The sequence below is a fragment of the Neofelis nebulosa genome, chromosome 7 (assembly GCF_028018385.1).
Source record: "Neofelis nebulosa isolate mNeoNeb1 chromosome 7, mNeoNeb1.pri, whole genome shotgun sequence".
Taxonomy (NCBI): domain Eukaryota; kingdom Metazoa; phylum Chordata; class Mammalia; order Carnivora; family Felidae; genus Neofelis; species Neofelis nebulosa.
In genome coordinates this window covers 114,241,588-114,262,531 of record NC_080788.1, presented here as the reverse complement: position 1 = coordinate 114,262,531, position 20,944 = coordinate 114,241,588, and the positions used below count along the sequence as shown (strand labels likewise).

The window sequence follows — 20,944 nt, the reverse complement described above, 5'->3', positions numbered from 1 at the left end:
TTTCTGTGTCTGTTCAAGTCCTTTGCCCACTTAAAAAAAAAAAAAAAAGAACAGTCTTTTTATTAATTTGTGAGAGTTCTTTTGGATTCAAGTTTTTGTCATATATACATTTATACATGTATACACATGTATATATCTCAATATCTCAAAATCAAATAATAAAATAAAATACTATTTCCTAGTCTGTTGTCTTACATTTTTACTGGACTAAGCAAAAAGTTCATTAAATGAAACCCAAGTTTTCAACCTTTTCTTGATAAAAGCACTTTAATGACAAAAATACTTGTTGTGGGGTTATTAATACATTTCCTATATTTTCAAAGATTTAATCTTGATTCAATATATAAATTTTATTATCTGTTATAAAATATTCAGTGTTTGACACACAAAAAACTATAAAAATACTATTTTAAAGAGCTATAAAAACAGAGAACACTTCCTAATGTTTTAAGACATTCTTTCACTATATTCCTTGAATTTTTTTAAATTTTCATTTAAAAGTGATACAACTAAAGCATGAAGTAACCTCTTCTTTTAAATACTGCATATTAAAATAGTTGGAATTATGAATGCTAAAAAGCAGAACATTAGGTATTGGATGTATGAACAGCCTAGTTATTAGTCTTATGCCATTCACAAAACCTCACCTGACCTCACTATCAATATCCAGAAATATAAAACAGAAGGGTTGAATTAGGTGACTGCTAACATTTTTCCAGCTGTAAAATAAAGGCAATGAATGAGTCCATTTAACTTTTAGAATTTTGTTTTCAGATTTAAGACTTTTCTTTGATGAGCTCTGAATATATACTTTTTTTAAATGTTATGCACTCTAAGCCAGGGCTGTCACAGGGTTGTGCACGCACAGCTACAGGAAAGTTATTTACACTGCAGTACAACCACACACATTGTGACACACTGACTAGATTCATCAGTTTGTACTCATTTTAAGAACAGTCTCAGTCCAAGATAACTATCACCCACATATCTTACCACCACCAAAGCAACACAATCCCAAGTGTTACTGAAGATACTGTAAGGATGTGAAAGTAAACGTTCAGAAAGTCTCCTTGCTATGGCACTTTTAGAACTATGAATCATGTAAATACGTTAGCTATCTTAAAACTAATTTTCAGATTAATTTTTTAAAGTCCTTTCAACCCTTTCTCTCCCAAAGCATTTACTCTTTAAGCCACTTCTAGTTCTTTGTCTCACTCAACTCCTAAAACTTTTTAAGCTATGTATGCCTCTTTTATTCCTATTTCTTTTCACCTTTTCTGTTGTCTGTGTCACTTTCTTTAATTGGAACAATTCTCATCTCTCCTGCTTATTTCATTCTCTTTCCCACCCATTGTTCCATTCAACAAACAAAGGCCCAATAAGACAGAGAAAAGAATGATTATAATTATTTATCATTCATTCCTCCCAAACCTATACAATGAAAGTTACACTGTATTTGTGAGTAAATAAAATCAAAGTAATGTCAGTTATTTTGATCTCTGCAAGGAAAGTAATTTTCAGAAAAACCATTTAAACTATAATAAGTAAAACCGCAGAGATAATTTTTTAATTAAAAATTTTAAATTTTAATTTCATATTTAATTTCAATAATGAAAGATGAGCACAAAGAATGAGTTTCAACTAGCTCTTTTAAATTCGAATGGACAGAAAACTTCCTCTCTAGGAACAGGACCTTAGGTCACACTCTCCTGCCCTGGGTAATAATAGACTTCTCTCAGTTACTCTTGTCCACTGTATGCACCTAAATAAATAAAATACATTCTGTGCTCATCTGAAAAAAATGCCTCCTAAGGTATTTTATAGGTCTGTAGTTCTGAAAGTACTACTCTTCCCCAGAGCCCATTTTCTGTCTAGTGTCTGGGTTTAATCAAATAGATTTACTTGATGGGCTTCCAGAATTATTAGTTTTCATAATATCAAAATAACTTAAAATCCTATAATGACAGAATTCTACCCCCCAAAACAGGAAATGACTTATTTATATCTTTTTAAAACCTTCAATTTATTATTTTATTTCTAGACAGAGAGAAAATCTTAAGCAGGCCCCACGCTCAAGTGTGGAGTCTGACGTGGGGCTAGATCACACAACCATGGTATCATGACCTGAGCTGAAATCAAGTCAGACACTTAACTGACTGAGCCACCCAGGTGCCCCTAAAACCTTCAGTTCAAAAGATGTTTGCAGAATACATTAACACTGAACATCAACACCAACAAACAGTAGAAACTAGAACTTCAAAGTCAGCATGTTAACAGAGAATGTCTCACTGTACATCAAAATTCAATTATTTTGGAGCTTCTATAGTTTTTAAAGAGGAAAAACTTCAAAGTATCTACAAGCAACAAATTTCAGAAGTTATATATTTATGACACCTGATTATCAGACAGAATTTTATCTCATTAGTACTCATCTCAGTTTATAATGTATAATGCTTAAAACTATACATTTATAAAAGTACTAAAACACTTCCCTTTAGTAATTTAGACAAATACTTCTCTCACTATGTAAATATAATTTTATATATAAAACTAGAACTTCTTTTCATGAAACAGAGCTCTGACTCTGAACTAAGTATGTATTTTTTTCAGGATAAAATGCATTTGGCAAATTTTTCCTAACACAATAAATTAGTAACATGTGATCAGTAGTAATTAATTCAAACAAGCCTTATATTCACATCAGTATTTTCCAATAATACTGCCTTACTATCGCTAACAATTAGCTTGTATATGTCAAGCAGATGTTCAGAATACATACCTCTTGTGCAAGATCTTGTGCATTGGAGATAAGAGGAAAAGGAGGACTGGCCTTGTTCATGTGTACTGTGACAGCGTTGTGTATCTTAAATGCATTCTGGAAATCTTTATTTTGTACGAGTTGTAAAAGCAGTGAGATATCCTCCTGGCTCTGAGAATCTACCAAAGTATGTTGGATATGTTTAAGTGAAGAAAACAAGTCTTCCACTTCTAGTAGGAGAAGGAAAAGTATCCAAAAATTAATTGTTTCTGTTTTAATTCAACATATTTTAAGATAAACTTTCTTGAACCAATAACAATTTCTCAAAAAAAAGTTCTCAAATTTCCTTGCATATATTTTTGAGTTAATTCACTGTCATTTTTAAGCAGAACTCTACAAATTATACAAAATTGAATAACATTTTTTCAAAAGTGTTTTAAGTATAAAACTAATACATATGACAAAAATAAATGAGCAGGAATACAGACATGAATAAATAAATTTAAAACCAATAGTCCCATCATCTAGAAACTTTTTTTAACATCTTAAATCAAAATAACTTAAATAACTTAAATAACAAAATAACTTAAAAGTGCTTTTTAAACAGCACTTTTTAATTATTTTCCTACATCACCAGTCTTTTAAAAACATTATATATAATTGCTCCATTACACTAAAGTTAAGCATTCAGGTTGCTTCCCTCCAATTTTTTGCTACTATACGTAATAAGCATTTCAGTACATAACAATTGCTGAATACAAATTTGCCTGAAATTCTGATGTTTTCCTAAAATAACTCCTAGAAATAGAATTTTTAAGTGAGATTCTGACCTTTTAAAGACCAAACAGCTTTCCAGGGAAGTTTTACTAATTTAATTTACATCCCATTAGCAATATTTTCCCCAATATTCAACATTACAGTTCTATAAAATCAATTTATTTAATGGAGAGGGTGAGATTTAGTAACATTTACCAGGCACTTCTTTGTGATTCATAAAACTTTTGTGAACATGAGTCTCCTAAAATTATATTGAAAGCTGTGGGCACATATTATGTGTGTGCATGCCTGTTAGTGTGCATATACAGCACATGTATTTTTCTGGGAGGGAGTTATCCCAAAATGGTTAAGAACCACAAGTTGTCTTTTCCCTGCCCCCCAATAAGGTAGATGTATGCATGTGTTTGTATACACTCTGTCACATTTGTTGGCAACAGTTTAATTTTTTCATTTGTTAGCTGTATGTATGGTAGCCTTTACTACAGAAAAATTATTTCACTGTTTCTATACTTACAAACTCCTTCTCCCAGGTCATTAAATATCTGCCTGTATTTCTTTTGGTTTCTACTTCATAATGAACTTTGACCTATCTGAAATTTACTTGGTAGAAATTTGAGGGGAAACTTTAACTTCAATTTTTTTCTTCCAAGTGGTTAACAATTATTGTAATACCATCTACTGAATAATCCTTCCTGTTCCACTGATGTATGACACCACCAAATTCTTACATATAATGATCTGTGTCTAGTCCACTGGTCTAATCAGAACCACAATATCTTATTATAGTAGCATTACAGTCTTTCCTCATATTGATAATACAAGTGCTTGCTCGTTACTTTTTCAAAAATGTCTTTTAACCATTCAAAATGAGTTACAGAATCATTTTTCAAGGTACTTCCCAGTGTCTCCCATTTCTGCAAAAAAGAAAAGTCCTATTGAGATTCCGACTGAAACTAAACCTGTATACAAGTCTGGGAAAAACTTACAGTGGATACTACCTGTCTCATACTCAGTCACATGGGAAAAACCCTCTCAGCTTAAGTCTTTTTTGTTAGTTTTCTTCATGTAAGGTTTGCAGTAAAGCTACTACTTCTTATACACGTATCTTATAACCTACTACTTAACAGTTTTTTCATAGATTCAAATAGTTCTTCAGCTGATTCCTGAGGCTCCTTATCTTTTCCCCCCAATCAAAACAGGTTTAGTCCTTATAAAATAAACAGATATGCTCTTTAGTAATCTAAAATAGCAAATAATCTAAAGCAGCAAATAATGGGGGGATAAAACTGGAGACTCAAAACTGTCAATCAGATAGGCTAAGAAGCTGTGACCCAGAGCTAAATAAAACTTAATAAACAGCTAGAATTTAACCATAGCTAAGATGGCATCTTTTTTTTTTTATGTGCATTTATTTTTGAGAGAGGGACAGAGCTCGAGAAGGGGAAGGGCAGAGAGAGAAGGAGACCTAGAATCTGAAGCAGGCTCTAGGCTTTGAGCTGTCCACACAGAGCCCGATGTGGGGCTCGAAACCATGAGTTGTGAGATCATGACCTGAGCTGAAGTTGGACACTTAACCAAATGAGCTACTCATGTGCCCCTTTAAGATGGTATCTTTAACAGTAGACAGAAAGAATACAGTAAAGGGAACTGGGAGATGTTGGTCAGAGCACAAACTTGGTTTTAAGGTGAATAAGTTCTGAGGATCTATATGATGACTATGTCAATAATACTGTATTGTGTACTTGAAATTTGCTGAGTAGATCTTAAGCATTCTCATACTACACACAGTAACTGAGGTGATGGATGTGTTAATTAACCATGTATACATCAAATTATCACATTATACACTTTGGATAAATACAATTTTACTCATCAAATATACTTCAATAAAGCTGGGGGGTGCAGAAAAAGGTTATGGACTGTCAGATTCGACCAAATTCAAAGAGGTCACCATGGAATTACTAAGAGAATAAAGAATTTCTAAGAGCATAAAGAATTCAATAGGCTTAAACTATCTTTAGAGCAAAACAGGAAAACATTTAATTAAAAAGGAAAAAGAATTACAAAACCAACAAAGTAGTTAAGATACTTGGGAGACTATCTTAGATTTCACTGGGTGGATAATGAAATTCCTGTTTTAAAATTTTAGTAATTAAGAGCTCCAACTGGCTGTTGGGGCAATGAGAAAAATCAAGGGCTTCAGATCTCACTGCTCCCTGAAATCAATACGCAACTTTATTCAGCCCAAAAGATAACCATCTATTGTCTTTTCAACCCCAAGATATTTAAACTTTTTTTTTTTTCAACGTTTTTTATTTATTTTTGGGACAGAGAGAGACAGAGCATGAACGGAGCAGGGGCAGAGAGAGAGGGAGACACAGAATCGTAAACAGGCTCCAGGCTCCGAGCCATCAGCTCAGAGCCCGACGCGGGGCTCGAACTCACGGACCACGAGATCGTGACCTGGCTGAAGTCGGACGCTTAACCGACTGCGCCACCCAGGCGCCCCATCCCCAAGATATTTAAACTTTTAAAGGCAAAGGAACTTTTGCATTAATCTCTTTTGTGTACCAAAGTCACCCATAAACAATACTGACATTGTAAAAAACAAACAAACAAACAAACCTCTATTGTTGTATCTTCCAGCTAGAATTACTGGTGTTAATTTGTTATACTGCCTTTCAGACTTTTTTTTTTTTTTTTCTTTTAAATCTGGGGCACCTGGGTGGCTCAGTTGGTTAAGCATCATGATCTCACGGCTCATGATCTCATGGCTCAGAACTGTGTGCTGACAGCTCCGAGCCTGGAGCCTGCTTCAGATTCTGTGTCTTCCTTTCTCTCTGCCCCTCTCCCACTCACACACTGTCTCTCAAAAATAAATAAAAATTACCAAAAAAATCCTGATCTAACTGTATAGGTCACAGAGTAAATGTTTTGCAATCTGATATTTTCCAATTTCTTTAGAATTCGTAAAATAAAATTACTGATCAGAAAACAACATTTAAAACTTTGATACATATTGACAAATTGCCCTCCAGACTGTTACTAATACTCCTACCAGCAACTAACTTGTGTGCTCATTCCTACAAAAGACCCAATTATAAGGATTAATTTTTTCATTGTTGATGACCTGGTTAGGAAAAAATATTATTTCTTAGCCTAGTAGTGAGACTGAATATATTTTCACAAGGTTAACAGCCATTTGTATTTCTTCTTTCATCTTTTTTCTGCTTCTCTTTTGCCTATTTTTCTATTAGAGGTTTTTTTCCTTAATGACTGGAATAAGTATCTTAAGTCTTATGCAGAACTTACTGAATGTAACTATCTTTTCTTGCTTTAACAAAACAATAATTTTAATTGAGGATATTTATGAGAATTACTAAAAGAATGTATAAATTTTTGTCCTGAGTTCTACCTCAAACACAATCAGAATCTGTGTCTTTTGTAATGATATACGAAGTATAAATATAAATACATATGTATTAAGTTTATTATAATGTACTCTTCTGGTTAAGAACCACAGATTTAAAGGCTTTATTAACCTCAGTTACTATAATATTTTAAGACATGATATACTTGGTACTAAGGTAGTCAAACCTATTTTCTTCTATACTAAATGACCTTGATTGCTATATTGAGTTTTGTGTCTGTTTTTTATAGTTATTCTATTGCTTCATTGGGAACTGGTTTCTTTTGTTGCCCTCTTCTTGCTTCTACTGTAAACACAGCATATAATTCTTATTTAGAATACTGTAAGTATAAAATAAGATACTGTAGTCATATGCCATAAAGAAAAAAAAAGAGGAAGTAAGGTAGAGTACCTCAAACTAGGAATGGCTTAATGAGAGATGCAACTTAAAATCAATGACCTTATTTCAGGAGAGAAGTTAACAGTTGAGACACTGCTCAGATAGGAAATTTTGTGGAAATAGGAAATTTTGTGGTTAGTCCAAAATGGATAGCGTAAGGAATGCAGGTTCAGAGAAAGATGAAATCTGGCCAATTTGTGCATATTGAGTTCTAAAGCCACAAAGACCACCTAGGAGAGTTTAAAATCCAAGAGAAAAATAACACTTCTCAAACTGGAAATGTCTTTCACTCAGAAGGTCAGGGACCAAGGTAAGGTCTATAGGAAGAAGAAAGCTATAAAGCATAATACAACAGAGTCCCAAACAGGCTAAAAGACCTAGTAGCTACCTACATTAAGTAATATGTTGTGGGAGAACCTAAGGATCTTATCAATGCTAGAAATATTAAAAAACTTAACTAGGCCTAAGGTTCAAGATTATTAGGCTAACATCAAGACCAATTTAAACTTGTTATTTTTCATTTTTTACAACTTCACTCACCTCTTTGAAGTCCTAGTCACATTTTTGTTTAGTAAAAACTGTCTTCATTGAAATTATCTTTTCTTAGGAACTATCTCTAGACTTATTACATTATGAATGTTGCCAGACTGAATTGAGATCACCTGCACTTAACCTCAGCTTTTAAAATTAAACATCGTCAACCATTTTTTGAAAACCTACAAATATGTATTCGGCCCATATTAGTCATTGCCATTAGTGAATAGTAAGATACAGAATATCAAATTATGTACATATACATTATTTGATTTAATGCTCATAAAAACCCTCAGAAATATTTCCCAATTAAAAAAAACAACCCCCAAACCCCCAACTAGAGACATATATAATTCAGATCAAAACTCTGGAGGATATAAAGCCATACAGTAAAAAATGGCACCCAGATAAAGAATCCATTTCTTCAACTTAAAAAAAAATTTTTTTTAATGTTTATTTTGGAGAGAGGGAGAGAGAGCGCAAGGGGCAGAAAGAGACAGAGACACAGAAACCAAAGTAGGCTTCAGGCTCTGAGCTGTCAAGCACAGAGCCCAACACGGGGCTTGAACTCACAGACTGCGAGATCATGACCTGAGCCAAACCAGGAGCCCCATTTCTTCAATTTCTAAGGCAGTACTTTTTCTGCCACACCAAAGAAATAAAAAAAGATAATTTTTTCCCTAGATTCTAGGGCTTGATTAGGTTATCTGTTTTGGAACAACTGTCCTGAAATGTCTTTTTGCCCAATACAGCAGCATGTAATGCACATAGGTCAGTAATCAGAGGAGCTCATACATTTTAGCTATCTTACCATGTATCTTTAGAAGGAATTTCCTCTAGTTAACTCTTTGTGAATGTTCATACATATAATGCATATAATGCATGTGTTTTACTTGCCCTACAAATGCTACTTTTATAATATTATGCAGGAAAGCTGCTCAAAGTACTCTTATCCTTCCAATCCAAGTTTCCATTAAAAATGTTTAGTGAACAAGTAGAACAGCTTAAATTAGCACTCAGGGAGTTTTTAAACTTCATTAAATATATGTAGATTGACAAGAAGATATGGACTAAAACTACACACAGTTGAAACAAATGAATATTTAAGAGAAAATAATAAGTAATAGAACTCAATGATGAAATCAGTCGGTTTTTTTTTAAAGTTTATCAATTTAAAAGACATTAAAAATGATGCTGCCTCTGTCCAGTAAGTTTTAAAATCACATAGGAAGCAACAAATACCTACAGCTTTAGTCTTAAAATATGGATCATGATAAATGAAATGGGTTCACGGTCTTTACTCAGTTCTTTACTAGAAAATTCTCAATGCAATTTTGACAAAGCGTCTTTGATATTAAAGATTACGTCTAATGAAAAATTATTGCGGGTAACATCAACTCAGGGATTCTCACTTTGACACATATTCACATTTTAAGTCTTCATATAAAAATTCTTAATTTCAAAGGTCACAGTAGTTAATTGTAGGTTAAAAAAAACCCTTTGTTCCTCTATTGTACATCTTTAAAAGCACTTTACAAATACATATCATTTAAGAACAGTTAATTTTCTATACAGTTAAAGAAATGTTCCATTGTCTGATGGAAGCTGTATCTGTTTACTTAAAGCAAATAAAAAGCCACCTAAGTTCTTCAACATTCTGTACAATTCCAGAAGGAATTTTAAAAATCCAACTGGATGCAACTAAATCATTTGTCAAATATGTACCCTCTTCTGTAATTATCAATGAAGATAAACAATAAAGAGAGGACAGAATCCAGAGAACAGAGACTCCCTCCCCCACTCCCATAAACAGCGAGACAGACAAAGGGGAGACACAAGGAGAAGCCGCATGGACAGAAAAATAGATAAATGGAGAATCACAGGGTTAGTGAGAAAGAATGACATCGGTGCAGAGTGGGGAGTGGACAAAGAAGAGAATACTGTAGCAGAGAGATAACCACAATAAGGCAGGATAGAGGGAGGACAGAAAAGGGAGTGCAGAGGAGAAGGCAAAGGCAGGTATAGGAAATCTGGGTTTGATGATAAATTCTAGTCTGCTACAGCTTCCCTACAAGAAAGTTCTTTATCTAACTTAAATTCTTTGTCCCACAGTTAGATCTATTTCTTCTCACTTGATGTTTAGTAGAAATTGTTTTAAGTTTCCATCATGTTCTCTAATGTTTCTTGTAACACTTAAATCAATTATTTATGTTAAGATTAACATAAATCAAAAATTTATGTTAATTTATCTAAAAGAAAAATTACTTACATTTGGCATTGGAATAAAATTAATCAGATAAATACAAACATACACATAAATCCACAAATTCACCCCCTGAACCCTCTCCTTTCCCCTCAGTCCTCTGCTAGTAGCCTAAAATGTGAAAGAGTGAAGATTTAAAATAGGCAACAGAAAGCAATCACCCAGAGTTGCTCTAACTGAAATTCTATCTTTGAACACCAAGACTCTAGGCAGCCATATGGGAGAACTTTTTGGCTTTAAGGGTAAACAATAAAATTACCCAAAGAAGCTAAGGAATCTCCATCTCTGGAGAAGTTTTGAAGTAATGGTGATAACCCTGGATTAGCTCTGCTTATTTATTTTTACTTATGTTATCATTTACCCCACACAAAAACAGTTTCTAGAGATCTATTCTAGCATTAAGATTCTTACATGTCATTGCTTAAATAATACAGATTCTTTTAACCTATCCTCAGAAATTTCTAGATTTCAACCAACTTTTTGACTTTTTTCTGAAACTTTTTAAGATTTCTTTTCTCCTAAACTGTACAAACTGAATATTCAGATGAAGACCTTAATATTTCTGAGTAGGAGGAAACTGTATCAGCTGCAGTGTATCTATCGCTGAATCAAAATTAGAACATTCATTCAGGAAATCTTTGCTTAAATAGAGGTAGACTTCTTTTTTCTTTCCAAATTTAAGAATACAAAGTTCAGATCTTTGAATTCTGGTTGTCAGTGGACTAAGTCAAAATAATTTTTTTAAATGTTTATTTATTGAGAGAGAGAAACAGAGAGAGCACACGCGAGCAGGGAAGGGGCAGAGAGAGAGGAAGACAGAATCTGAAGCAGGCTCCAGGCTCTGAGCTGTCAGCACAGAGCCTGACAACACAGGGCTCGAACCCACGAGCAGCAAGTTCATGATCTGAGCCAAAGTCTGACACTTAACCAACTAAGACACCCAGGCGCCCCAGTCAAAATTAACTTTTTAAAAAATAATCAGGGGCGCCTGGGTGGCTCAGTAGGTTAAGCGTCTGACTTTGGCTCAGGTCTTATCTCGCAGTGCGTTGAGTTTGAGATGTGCATCGGGCTCTGTGCAGACAGCTCAGAGCCTGGAGCCTGCTTCAGATTCTGTGTCTCCCTCTCTCTCTCTCTGCCCCTCCCTGACTCCTGCTTGCTTGCTCTCTCTCAAAAATAAGTAAACATTAAAAAAAATTAAAAAATAATCAGAAGCTCATGAAAGATCCTGAACAATATTCATTAACAAATTGGGTTACAAATTAAAAACAAATACCAGTTAAGTATATAGGCCAAAAATAGTTAAGAGAGCACAGCAAAAATTTTACCCCTAAATACGGTAAGACAATGAAAAACTGTTACTGAAGCCCCAGATGTGGGATGAGAATACGTGGGTCCTAGTTACTGCTAGATCACTAAATAGCTGCATTATATGTCACTGGACAACCCATCTCAAGTCTATGGGCCTTTCTATAAAATGGGTGGGTTTGACTAGGATAGTATTTCTCAAACTTTGCTGCCAATCCATTAAAAAGTGTACATATTTGATTTCAACCCAGCATATTCATACCTATTTGAAATATAAGATTTATAAATACTCATGTGAAATATACTTTAATATTTTCTATTTTATTCTAGTTCTTTAAAAATTACTGATTGATAGGATGGCTAGAATTAAAAGACACATAATACAAACAGAAGCAATGATGTCGCTTAAACTGGAACCCTCAATACACTGCTGGTGAGAATGTAAAACAGTGCAGATACTGTGGAAGGTAAGGCAGTTCCTCAATAACTTGAACACAGAATTACCATATAACCCGGCAATTCCACTCCTAGGTGTATACCAAGAATTAAAAACAGGTGTTCAAACAGAAACTTGTACAGGAATATTCATAACACTATTCACAACAGCCAAAAGGTGGAAACAACCCGTTCCATCATCAGATGAATGGATAAACAGAATGTGGCATATATCCATACAATGGACTATTATCCAGCCATTAAAAAGGAATGAAGTACTAGTTTGTGTTATAACATGATGAATCCTGAAAATATTATGCTATGTAAAAATAAGCTAGTCACAAAAGGCGACATATTATATGACTGAGTTATAGGAAATTTCCAGAATAAACAAATCTACAGACAGAAAGTAGATTAGGGCTGTTGGGAGAAGACTAGGGAGTGACCGCTAATGGGTACAGTTTCTTTTTGGCGATTATGGAAACACTCTGAAATTACACAGTGGTGATGGTTGCACAATTTTGTGAATATACTAAAAACTCAGGAATTACACAGTTTAAAAGAGTGAACTTTATGGTATATGAGTATCTTAATAAATTTGTTATTTTAAAAAATAAAATGAAAATTTACCAGTTAAGATCAACAAATTAATTTCACAGACTAGAAAGTTAAAGGATCTCTGGTGGTTTCTAATTCTTACACAAGTTAAGTTTTAGGGAGGCAAATCAAAAGAGACTCTTAAATACAGAGAACAAACTGAGGGTTGCTGGAGGGGAGGTGGATGGGGAGATAGGCTAAATGGGTGATGGGCATTATGGAGGGTACTTGTTGAGATGAACACTGGGTGCTATATGTAAATGATGAATCACTGGGTTCTACTCCTGAAACCAATGCTACACTGTATGCTAACTAACTTGAATTAAAAAGACAAAGTTAAATTTCAGTCAAACCTTCAGTGTGCCACATATGTATTTACATTTTTTCACTTGGTCCTCAAGAAAATCCAGAAACTGTAGTGGAGGCTCAGAAAAGTAACCTGTCTAGTGTCAACAGCAATTAAATGAAGATAAGTATTAAACTCTACATCTTGCTCCAGACACCCCTTTCCAATACTCAGTGATGTGAACATATCATGACATAATGATACAAGTCTTTGTAAGAGGAGAAAAAGCTAAAATCTACTAATTTTTTAAAAGTTTTATTTATTTGGGAGAGAGAGAGCACGAGTGTGCACATAGGGGCAGGAAAGGGGCAGAGAGGTAGAGAATCCCAAGCAGGCTCCACACTGTCAATGTGGAGCCTGATACAGGGCTCAATCCCACAAACTGTGAGATCATGACCTGAGCTGAAATCAAGAGTGGGACACTTAACCAACTGAGCCACCCAGGTGTCACTTAATAGGTAAAATGAAGTTTTTGATGCATTGTATCAAAGACTGGTAACAGTTAGTTATTTTTCAGTAGAATGATGCTTATTTAACCACCAAACATTACATGTCTATCCACATATCCTAATGAATTTTCTATTCTTTATGGTTAGATTAGCTCTAATTTTAGCAATCTGAACACATGAGAATGTGTTGGGTTCAAATAGACCCAACATGTTAAACATTAAATCTAGTACCAATAAGTCTAATCATGTCACTCAAAGAAAAAAAAAGTTCCTCAAAGAATGGCTAAAAGAGCTTGGTAATATCTACCGCAGCTGAGCAAAAATTTAATAATAATTAGCTTCTCAGAAGTAGGCTGAACTCAAGGTTTATTGGCACTGGAAGTTTGTTTGTTGGCTTTAAGTAAATGTTGCTAAAAGCCAATCTTTAAAAAAGCTTATCACAATCTAACAAAGTTCTAGTATATCCCATGGTCAGTCAGAAGCCAAATAACATCAGAAAGAAATGTAGAAGAGATATTTTACTTTGTAACAACAAACACAGGAATACTATTGGCTTTATAGCTGAATATTCAGACATGTGGCAAAAATATGCAGATACTAATCAAAACTGAAACATGCTATTATTAATATAATGAAATATTTTACTCATCCTTAGTTTTCTGCCCCTTGGCGTATCTTTTATCTTCATACTAACAACATTTGGTGTGAATTAGCCCCTCTTCACAAATCTCAAGGGTCTCCTTATTAACCACAAAACAGCTCACCATGGGTGTGTTAGGGTGTGTGGGTGTGCCTTTCCTAAGGTCTCTTCATATGTGATAGATGACTTTATTCCCTCTAAATATTCTACTGTATTTACTTGTCTACAACCTTGGCCAAAAATTACTTCTATGTGAATACAAAAACAAAAAAAAAAAACTAGTGGCACCTGTAAATTACAGGTATCTGAAAATGATTCTACTGTACTTCATTCTACTCTAACCTGCTTTCTGTTATTTTCTCAGGATTTCTCTCACAAAGTAGTTTGTTTTGCTTATGAAGAGAACAATCAGATTTTATTTGTAGCAAAGCAAGTTTTAATAGCTCATCTCAATCTTAAGGAAATCTTCCCTAATATATCAAAATTCTTATAATTTATAATATTAATATTGATCATTTATTTGAAATTAAATTCCCACATCACTATTTTCTAATTTTCAGTAAGATTCTGACTGCTTCTAAACAAGAAAATTCAGTTCATCCTTTTGGAATATTTTCTATTAATTCCATCCCTGCACTTTCATTATTATACAGTGTCTTATTTATAAATCCTTTCATTAAAAACCACTATCAGACAACTAAGTTATCAACTTTTCCAATCATGTTTTCAATTCTTAAAATAGTATTTTCTCTACTCACAGATAAATGATGATGTGTCACTGGAAACTGAGGGCTCCCTCTCAAAGATATAAATTAGCTGTTCAATTCTGAAAATAGTATTTTCTCTACTCACAGATAAATGATGATGTATCACTGGAAACTGAGGGTTCCCTCTCAAAGAAATAAACTGGTTGTCCCATCCTTCCCTCATTTAAAACAAGGTGGTTGTTTCTGGCTGAAAAAGGCTGAGAAGGTGCCTCCTGGCATGTGTTTATTAATCAAAATATTGGCAGGGAGACACATAAAACTTTAAGGGAGTACTTCTGTTGTAGTTTGATGAGTTAGCAAATTATGCACAGGAAAAAATGTTTGGTACAAAGCTATTACACTTCATTTTAAAATGAAAAATTAAAATTTAATATATTCAAAAACTGAAACTTTAACTAAATAGCAATAACTCTATAACTTACACTAACTTTTCATGTTTCCTAGAATTAACACATTTGTGTTGAGTCTATTAACACTAAATTTACTACTTATTTCTCAAAATGTTAAATATTTTCTCCTAGTCAAGAACTGAATTACAGATACCTGGTACTACATTTTGAACTACTTTAAAATATGTGAAACAGTGGGTTTATTTATTTTTTTTTGTAAATTTTTTTAAATATCTATTTTTTTTTAATTTTTTTTTTCAACGTTTTTTATTTATTTTTGGGACAGAGAGAGACAGAGCATGAACGGGGGAGGGGCAGAGAGAGAGGGAGACACAGAATCGGAAACAGGCTCCAGGCTCCGAGCCATCAGCCCAGAGCCTGACGCGGGGCTCGAACTCACGGACCGCGAGATCGTGACCTGGCTGAAGTCGGACGCTTAACCGACTGCGCCACCCAGGCGCCCCAATATCTATTTATTTTTGAGAGAGACAGAGTGCAAGCAGGGGAGGGTCAGAGAGAGAGGGAGACACAGAATCTGAAGCAGGCTCCAGGCTCCGAGCTATCAGCACAGAGCCCAACGCGGGGCTTGAACCCAATGCCCATGAACCCAAGAACCGTGAGATCATGACCTGAGCCGAAGTCGGACGCTCAACCGACTGAGACACCTGGGTGCCCCACATGTATTTGTTTCTTTACTGAGATTACATGAATATTACCTATTAGATGGACAATTATGCCTGATCTACCTAAAGCAAATGGACAAATACTTTAATCTTAAAGAAATTTAAACAAAAAAAGGAAAAACCAATCCAGGCTTAGGCTGGATATATTACAATGTAATACAATGTAAATGTATATTCCCAATATATTCTCAATGTAAATATTCTCCGATTCATAGAGAATACATACCAGAATATTTTAATAAAAAATAATGGGATTGGTGTGCAGGAAGGGAGGGCAGTAAGTTCAATGATCACATATTCTAAGTTTGGAAACATACATCTAATGTCAATCTCTCTTGTAGATTCAGAATGCCTATTAGTACTCTAAAGGATCTAAAGAAAGTCCTATAATAAGAGGTTTAATTTATTTAACCCACTGTTGTCAAAATTTATTTGGTCACAGAATTCTGTTTTGTTTACCTCTATTAATATCTCATACCATTAGTTTTTTGGTTTTTTCACAGAATGGAATTTGGAAATTCTGACCATGTTTTATGTGTATGATGCCATCTGAACAGCTCCAGTTCTTCTTACTGGCAGTCATTAAAGAAAATCAAATAGATTATAAGCTACAGATGTTAATTTTATTACTATTTTACAAACTATAAGGAAATCAGAAATTCAAAATCTGAAAACTGCTTTTCAGTAATTTTGACATAAAAGTTTGAAATAAAGGAGTTTCAAGGCTATGTTAGGCTACATGTAGAAATTTTTAATTTGAAGATTATATCTAAAAACCATGTTGCAGTGACTGAATGTTTAAGCCATGTGCTTTAGCTCTATGTAACTAAAAGTAAACAATCCCTCTTTCTTCCTGTACACATTTATGTTAAGGCAAGAGAAACAAAGTAAAACATTTTCCATAATTCTGCTGTATTTACTTACCTAATATTTTCACAGCATAATGAGGACTTTCTAAGACAATTCCTTCCTCTGTATCAAATATAGGGTTATCTATTCCAGTCTTTGGAGGAATTTGGGCTAGTTTCTTAAGTCTCATGGAAGAATTAAGGTCAAGTTCTTGTTTTTTCCCTTCTTCCTCTCGCCTACGCCTCATGTCTTCCTGTTGTTGCCGAATACGTTCCAATTGTGCACTTCGACGTACTGGCATCATCCTGGTGCCCAAATCTCCGGGGCAGTCAACAGCCATCTCTCGATGCTTCTGATGTTCCTCTGGTGATGCAAGATCAACATTTTTTACTTCGCTGTCTGATTCCTCAGTAACATGCCCATTCATATGGGATGTTGTCATGGTTATCTATAAAAACCTGTACCACTTTTTATAAATCAATTTCTCCTATAAAGCCAATCTCTTGATTCTGTAGTATAAAATCCATGTTACTTCAAAAAAAACAAAAAACAAAAAACTTCTCACATCACATAATAATGCTATGAAATGTATCCATGAAGGAAATCTAAGGGGAAAAATGGGGGGAAAAAAGTGTAAGAGTTACAATATAAAAACAGATTTTACACAGCACACTTCCAATCTATGCACAATACAGTAGCTCATAAGTGTACATTTGGCTATACATATTAAATACTTTCTTTTCATTTTACAGATAATGCTGAGGAAATCAAATATTTTAAAAAATCCTCTCCCAGGAATTTGAAGCATACCATTTTTTATAGCTGAGGAAAATCACGTATTGCAAAATTTAGCAAAGCGGGAAAGTAAGAAAGTTTTAGGTACTAGTGTAATAGAGAATAGGTTGCTTAAGGTATAAAGATGTTTTAGTCATCTCTGTATAGTTGTACTATACTATATACTATACTGTACATCTTTGTACAGTACTTTATACTCAATTAATACACAAGATTGAAATAACTTCCTAGTTAACTGCTAAAGAAACTGGCATATAGCAAACGATATTAGTGGCTCACTTGAGATTAAGGCAGTATTATGGAGGACAATTAACTTTTAGGAGTTCATGAGATGCAGGAGATACCTAATGAAAAAGAAACTTTTAATTAGCAGCTAAGGCATCTATAGGATAAAACCACACTAAGTGAAAAAATATATGTGGGTTATCAGTAGTCACAACCAGTCAACATTAAAAAAAGAATTAAAAGTTAATTTTTTACAAAGATTCATTCAGAGAAAATGGTAGTATCTGTCACTGCTCAAAAAAACTTTAAAGTCACACTGTACAGCAAATAAGAATATATAAGACTTTGGGGCACCTGGGTGGCTCAGTCAGTTGAGCATCTGACTTTGGCTCAGATCATGATCTCATAGTTCATGGGTTCAAGCCCCACGTCAGGCTCTTTGCTGACAGCTCAGAGCCGGGAGCCTGCTTCAGATTCTGTGTCTCCGTCTCTCTCTGTTCCTCTCACTCGCACTCTCTCTCAAAAATAAATAAAGATTAAAAAAAAAAAGAAGAAGATATAGGACTTATAGACCAGAAAACTGAATTTTAATTGACTCTGCCACTTCCTCTAACTTTAAGACTTAAGACTAGTCAGTTTCTCTCTCTGAACCTTAGATTCCTTTGGAAAATTTATTCATAGGATTATTCTGAGTTTTAAATGAGATAGTGTATGTAAGTTTTAAAACTAAAGAATATATATGTATACTAATTCTTAGTATTAATTTGATTCTCTTATTTTAAAAATCCTTCAACATATTTTTTATTTTTATTTTTTATTTTTAGAGAGAGAGATAGCTGGAGATGGGGAGAGGGGCAAAGGGAGAAAGAGAATCTTAAGCAGGCTCCACACTCAGTGCAGAGACTGACACAAGGCGATTTGATCCCATGACCCTGGAATCATTACCTGGGCTGCAATCAAGAGTCGGACACTCAACCAACTGAGTCACCCAGGTGCCCCTCCTTCAACATACTTTAGACAAGAAAAATATTTCATGGATGACACTGGCTTTTCATCAAGCTATTTCTTAGGCATAAATAGGCAGACTGTTTATATATGTGTAAACCCACACATTAAATCTAATTAGTCTTCTCTGCTCAAGATTTTAAAAATATTTACAATAATAAATCTGCTTCCTCCTTGAGTTGAACATCACTTCAGTAAATAGATTGGTTAGAGGACATGCCGACTCAGCAAAAGCAGAGTTTTCAGATAATATTCCTAAATGCCAGCCAATCTTCTGTCCAACAAACACCTTGTCACAGACTTCTTAAACCTACCTAGACTATGAGGTAAACCACTAGACCAACAAGCAGGAGACCAGATGCAAGCTACATAAGTCACCAGAATTACATTTTCACAAGAATTTTGGTAGACTTTTCTGTCTTATATCCAAATTTTAACTTCTCTCTTTATAATTATGTGACTTACATATAAACATCTTATAATTAGATTGCCTTCTTTTTCATTAAAATGAGAACTATCAGAATTACGTTAGGCTATTTTATTTCCTTATGTATTTATTTATTTTGAGACAGAGAAAGCATGACCAGGGCACAGACAGAGAGAAAGGAAGAGAAAGAATCCCAAGCAGGCTCCGTGCTCTCAGCACAGAGCCCAATGTAGGGCTCAAACCCATGAATCATGAGATCATGACAGGAGCCAAAATCAAAAATCAGATGCCTAACCAACTGAGCCACCCAGGCACCCCACATTAGGCTATTCTTAAGTTTTATATATTGATTATATGTAATGCAAATTCAGCTTATTTAAGTTCTCATTACACCTAAGCAGAAATTTATGTGGGAGTTACTGTAGTGCTATACTTAATTTTGATTTTAAAAATCTAGGAGTATGCATATTTCCAGAAAAATAAAAGTCTGAACTCGTCCTCTAATTATAATATTTACTGGATATTAAAAATCAAATTTAATAATGAATAATGTAATTTTTGCCTTAATGGTATTCTACAAAATTATGATCTGAAATTACAACTCTCAGCATAAAAATTGTAAGGCTGTGTCCATATTCACCATAACAGATCATCAGGGAGGGGGTGATTATAGCTCATGCAAGAGAGACTGGGCCAGGTGATCTGGGTCAGGGTTTTCATGCTTGGACTATTAGCATACTTGTCTTTTTCAATCTAATCTTTTACTCTTAGAAGAATTTCTGCAACCTGATATTAATCCATTTAAAATTCCATTTTGGTCATTTCCCTTGGAGTGTTCATTCTACTGGGAGAGAGAGCAAAGAAAATGAATGATTATTCTTCCCCAGTTTGTTTCTCCTCATTAGATTCTAAATTCATTAAAGACAGGAGTCTGGTCTTATTTTTATACTCCCTAGTGCTTACCACAACGCATATCATAAAGAGAATGCCCAGTAAATACCTGTTCAAGTAACAATGTCAGAAATTCAGAGGACCGCACAGACCACAGACTCTAAAACTTAGTATATGGTAAGGAGTCACAGCCAATACGCAAAACATAAGGATACATTTCTTTGAGCAACATTTCAAAGAGCAACAAAAAACTGGCCAGATAGAAGAGTCTGTTTCAGGGGTGCCTGTGTGGCTCAGTTGGTGGAGCGTCCAACTTCGGTTCAGGTCATGATCTTGCAGTTTGTGGGTTCAAGCCCCACAAGCTCTGTGCTCAGAGTCTGGAGCCTGCTTTGAATTCTTTGTCTCCCTCTCTCTCTGCCCCTCCTCTACTCACGTGCTCTCTCTCAAAAATAAACATAAAAAAAATCTTTAAAAGAAGAGTCTGTTCCAAGCAGAGGGAATCACATGACCAATAAGAATGAAGAGTATGAAAATATGGCATTTGCAGAAAATAGAATGCAATAGTCTGGATGTGACAATGAGAGCATATCATACATGAGTAATGATAAAACTGCAAAGGCAAGCAGGGGGCCAGACAGAGAATTTAAGAGCTAAAGACTTTGATCTTTATCCTTAAAGTAGTAAGAACTATTATAGGATTTAAAGCAGAGCTGAAATGATCACATTCGCTTTTTCAGAAATATCACTCTGGTAGAAGTGTACAAGACTGAAGGGTGGTAATGAGACCAGTTTGAAGGCAACTGTGAGAAATGGGGTACTGAATTAAGAAAGTGATGAAGAAAAGTTATATTAAAAAAAATATATAGGTTATAGAATTGCTAAAAATTGGTGTCTTTATTTCATATAGCCAAAAGAGTCAAGAAAGAGAAGAGGAGAAGAAAGAAGTAGTAATAGCAACAGTAGCAGTAGCAGTAGTAGTAGTAACAATGACAACTTTAAC

The 20,944-nt window shown here is 34.4% G+C and overlaps 1 protein-coding gene across 4 annotated transcripts in view; it reads right to left on the bottom strand.

The window, feature by feature from the left end:
* Positions 1-20,944, bottom strand: part of PALS1 (protein associated with LIN7 1, MAGUK p55 family member) — a 93,050-nt gene that overhangs the window by 39,306 nt on the left and 32,800 nt on the right. For 2 of the 4 annotated variants that reach the window (XM_058739393.1, XM_058739394.1), the window contains exons 2-3: positions 16,677-16,964; positions 2,780-2,988 (exon numbers count right to left, since the gene is read on the bottom strand). In XM_058739393.1, coding sequence (XP_058595376.1) covers positions 2,780-2,988; positions 16,677-16,941 — 474 coding nt within the window. In that variant the 5' untranslated portion in view covers positions 16,942-16,964. Of the gene's footprint in view, positions 1-2,779; positions 2,989-16,676; positions 17,207-20,944 lie in introns of all 4 variants that reach the window. The other 2 variants (XM_058739391.1, XM_058739392.1) reach the window with 1 other exon arrangement.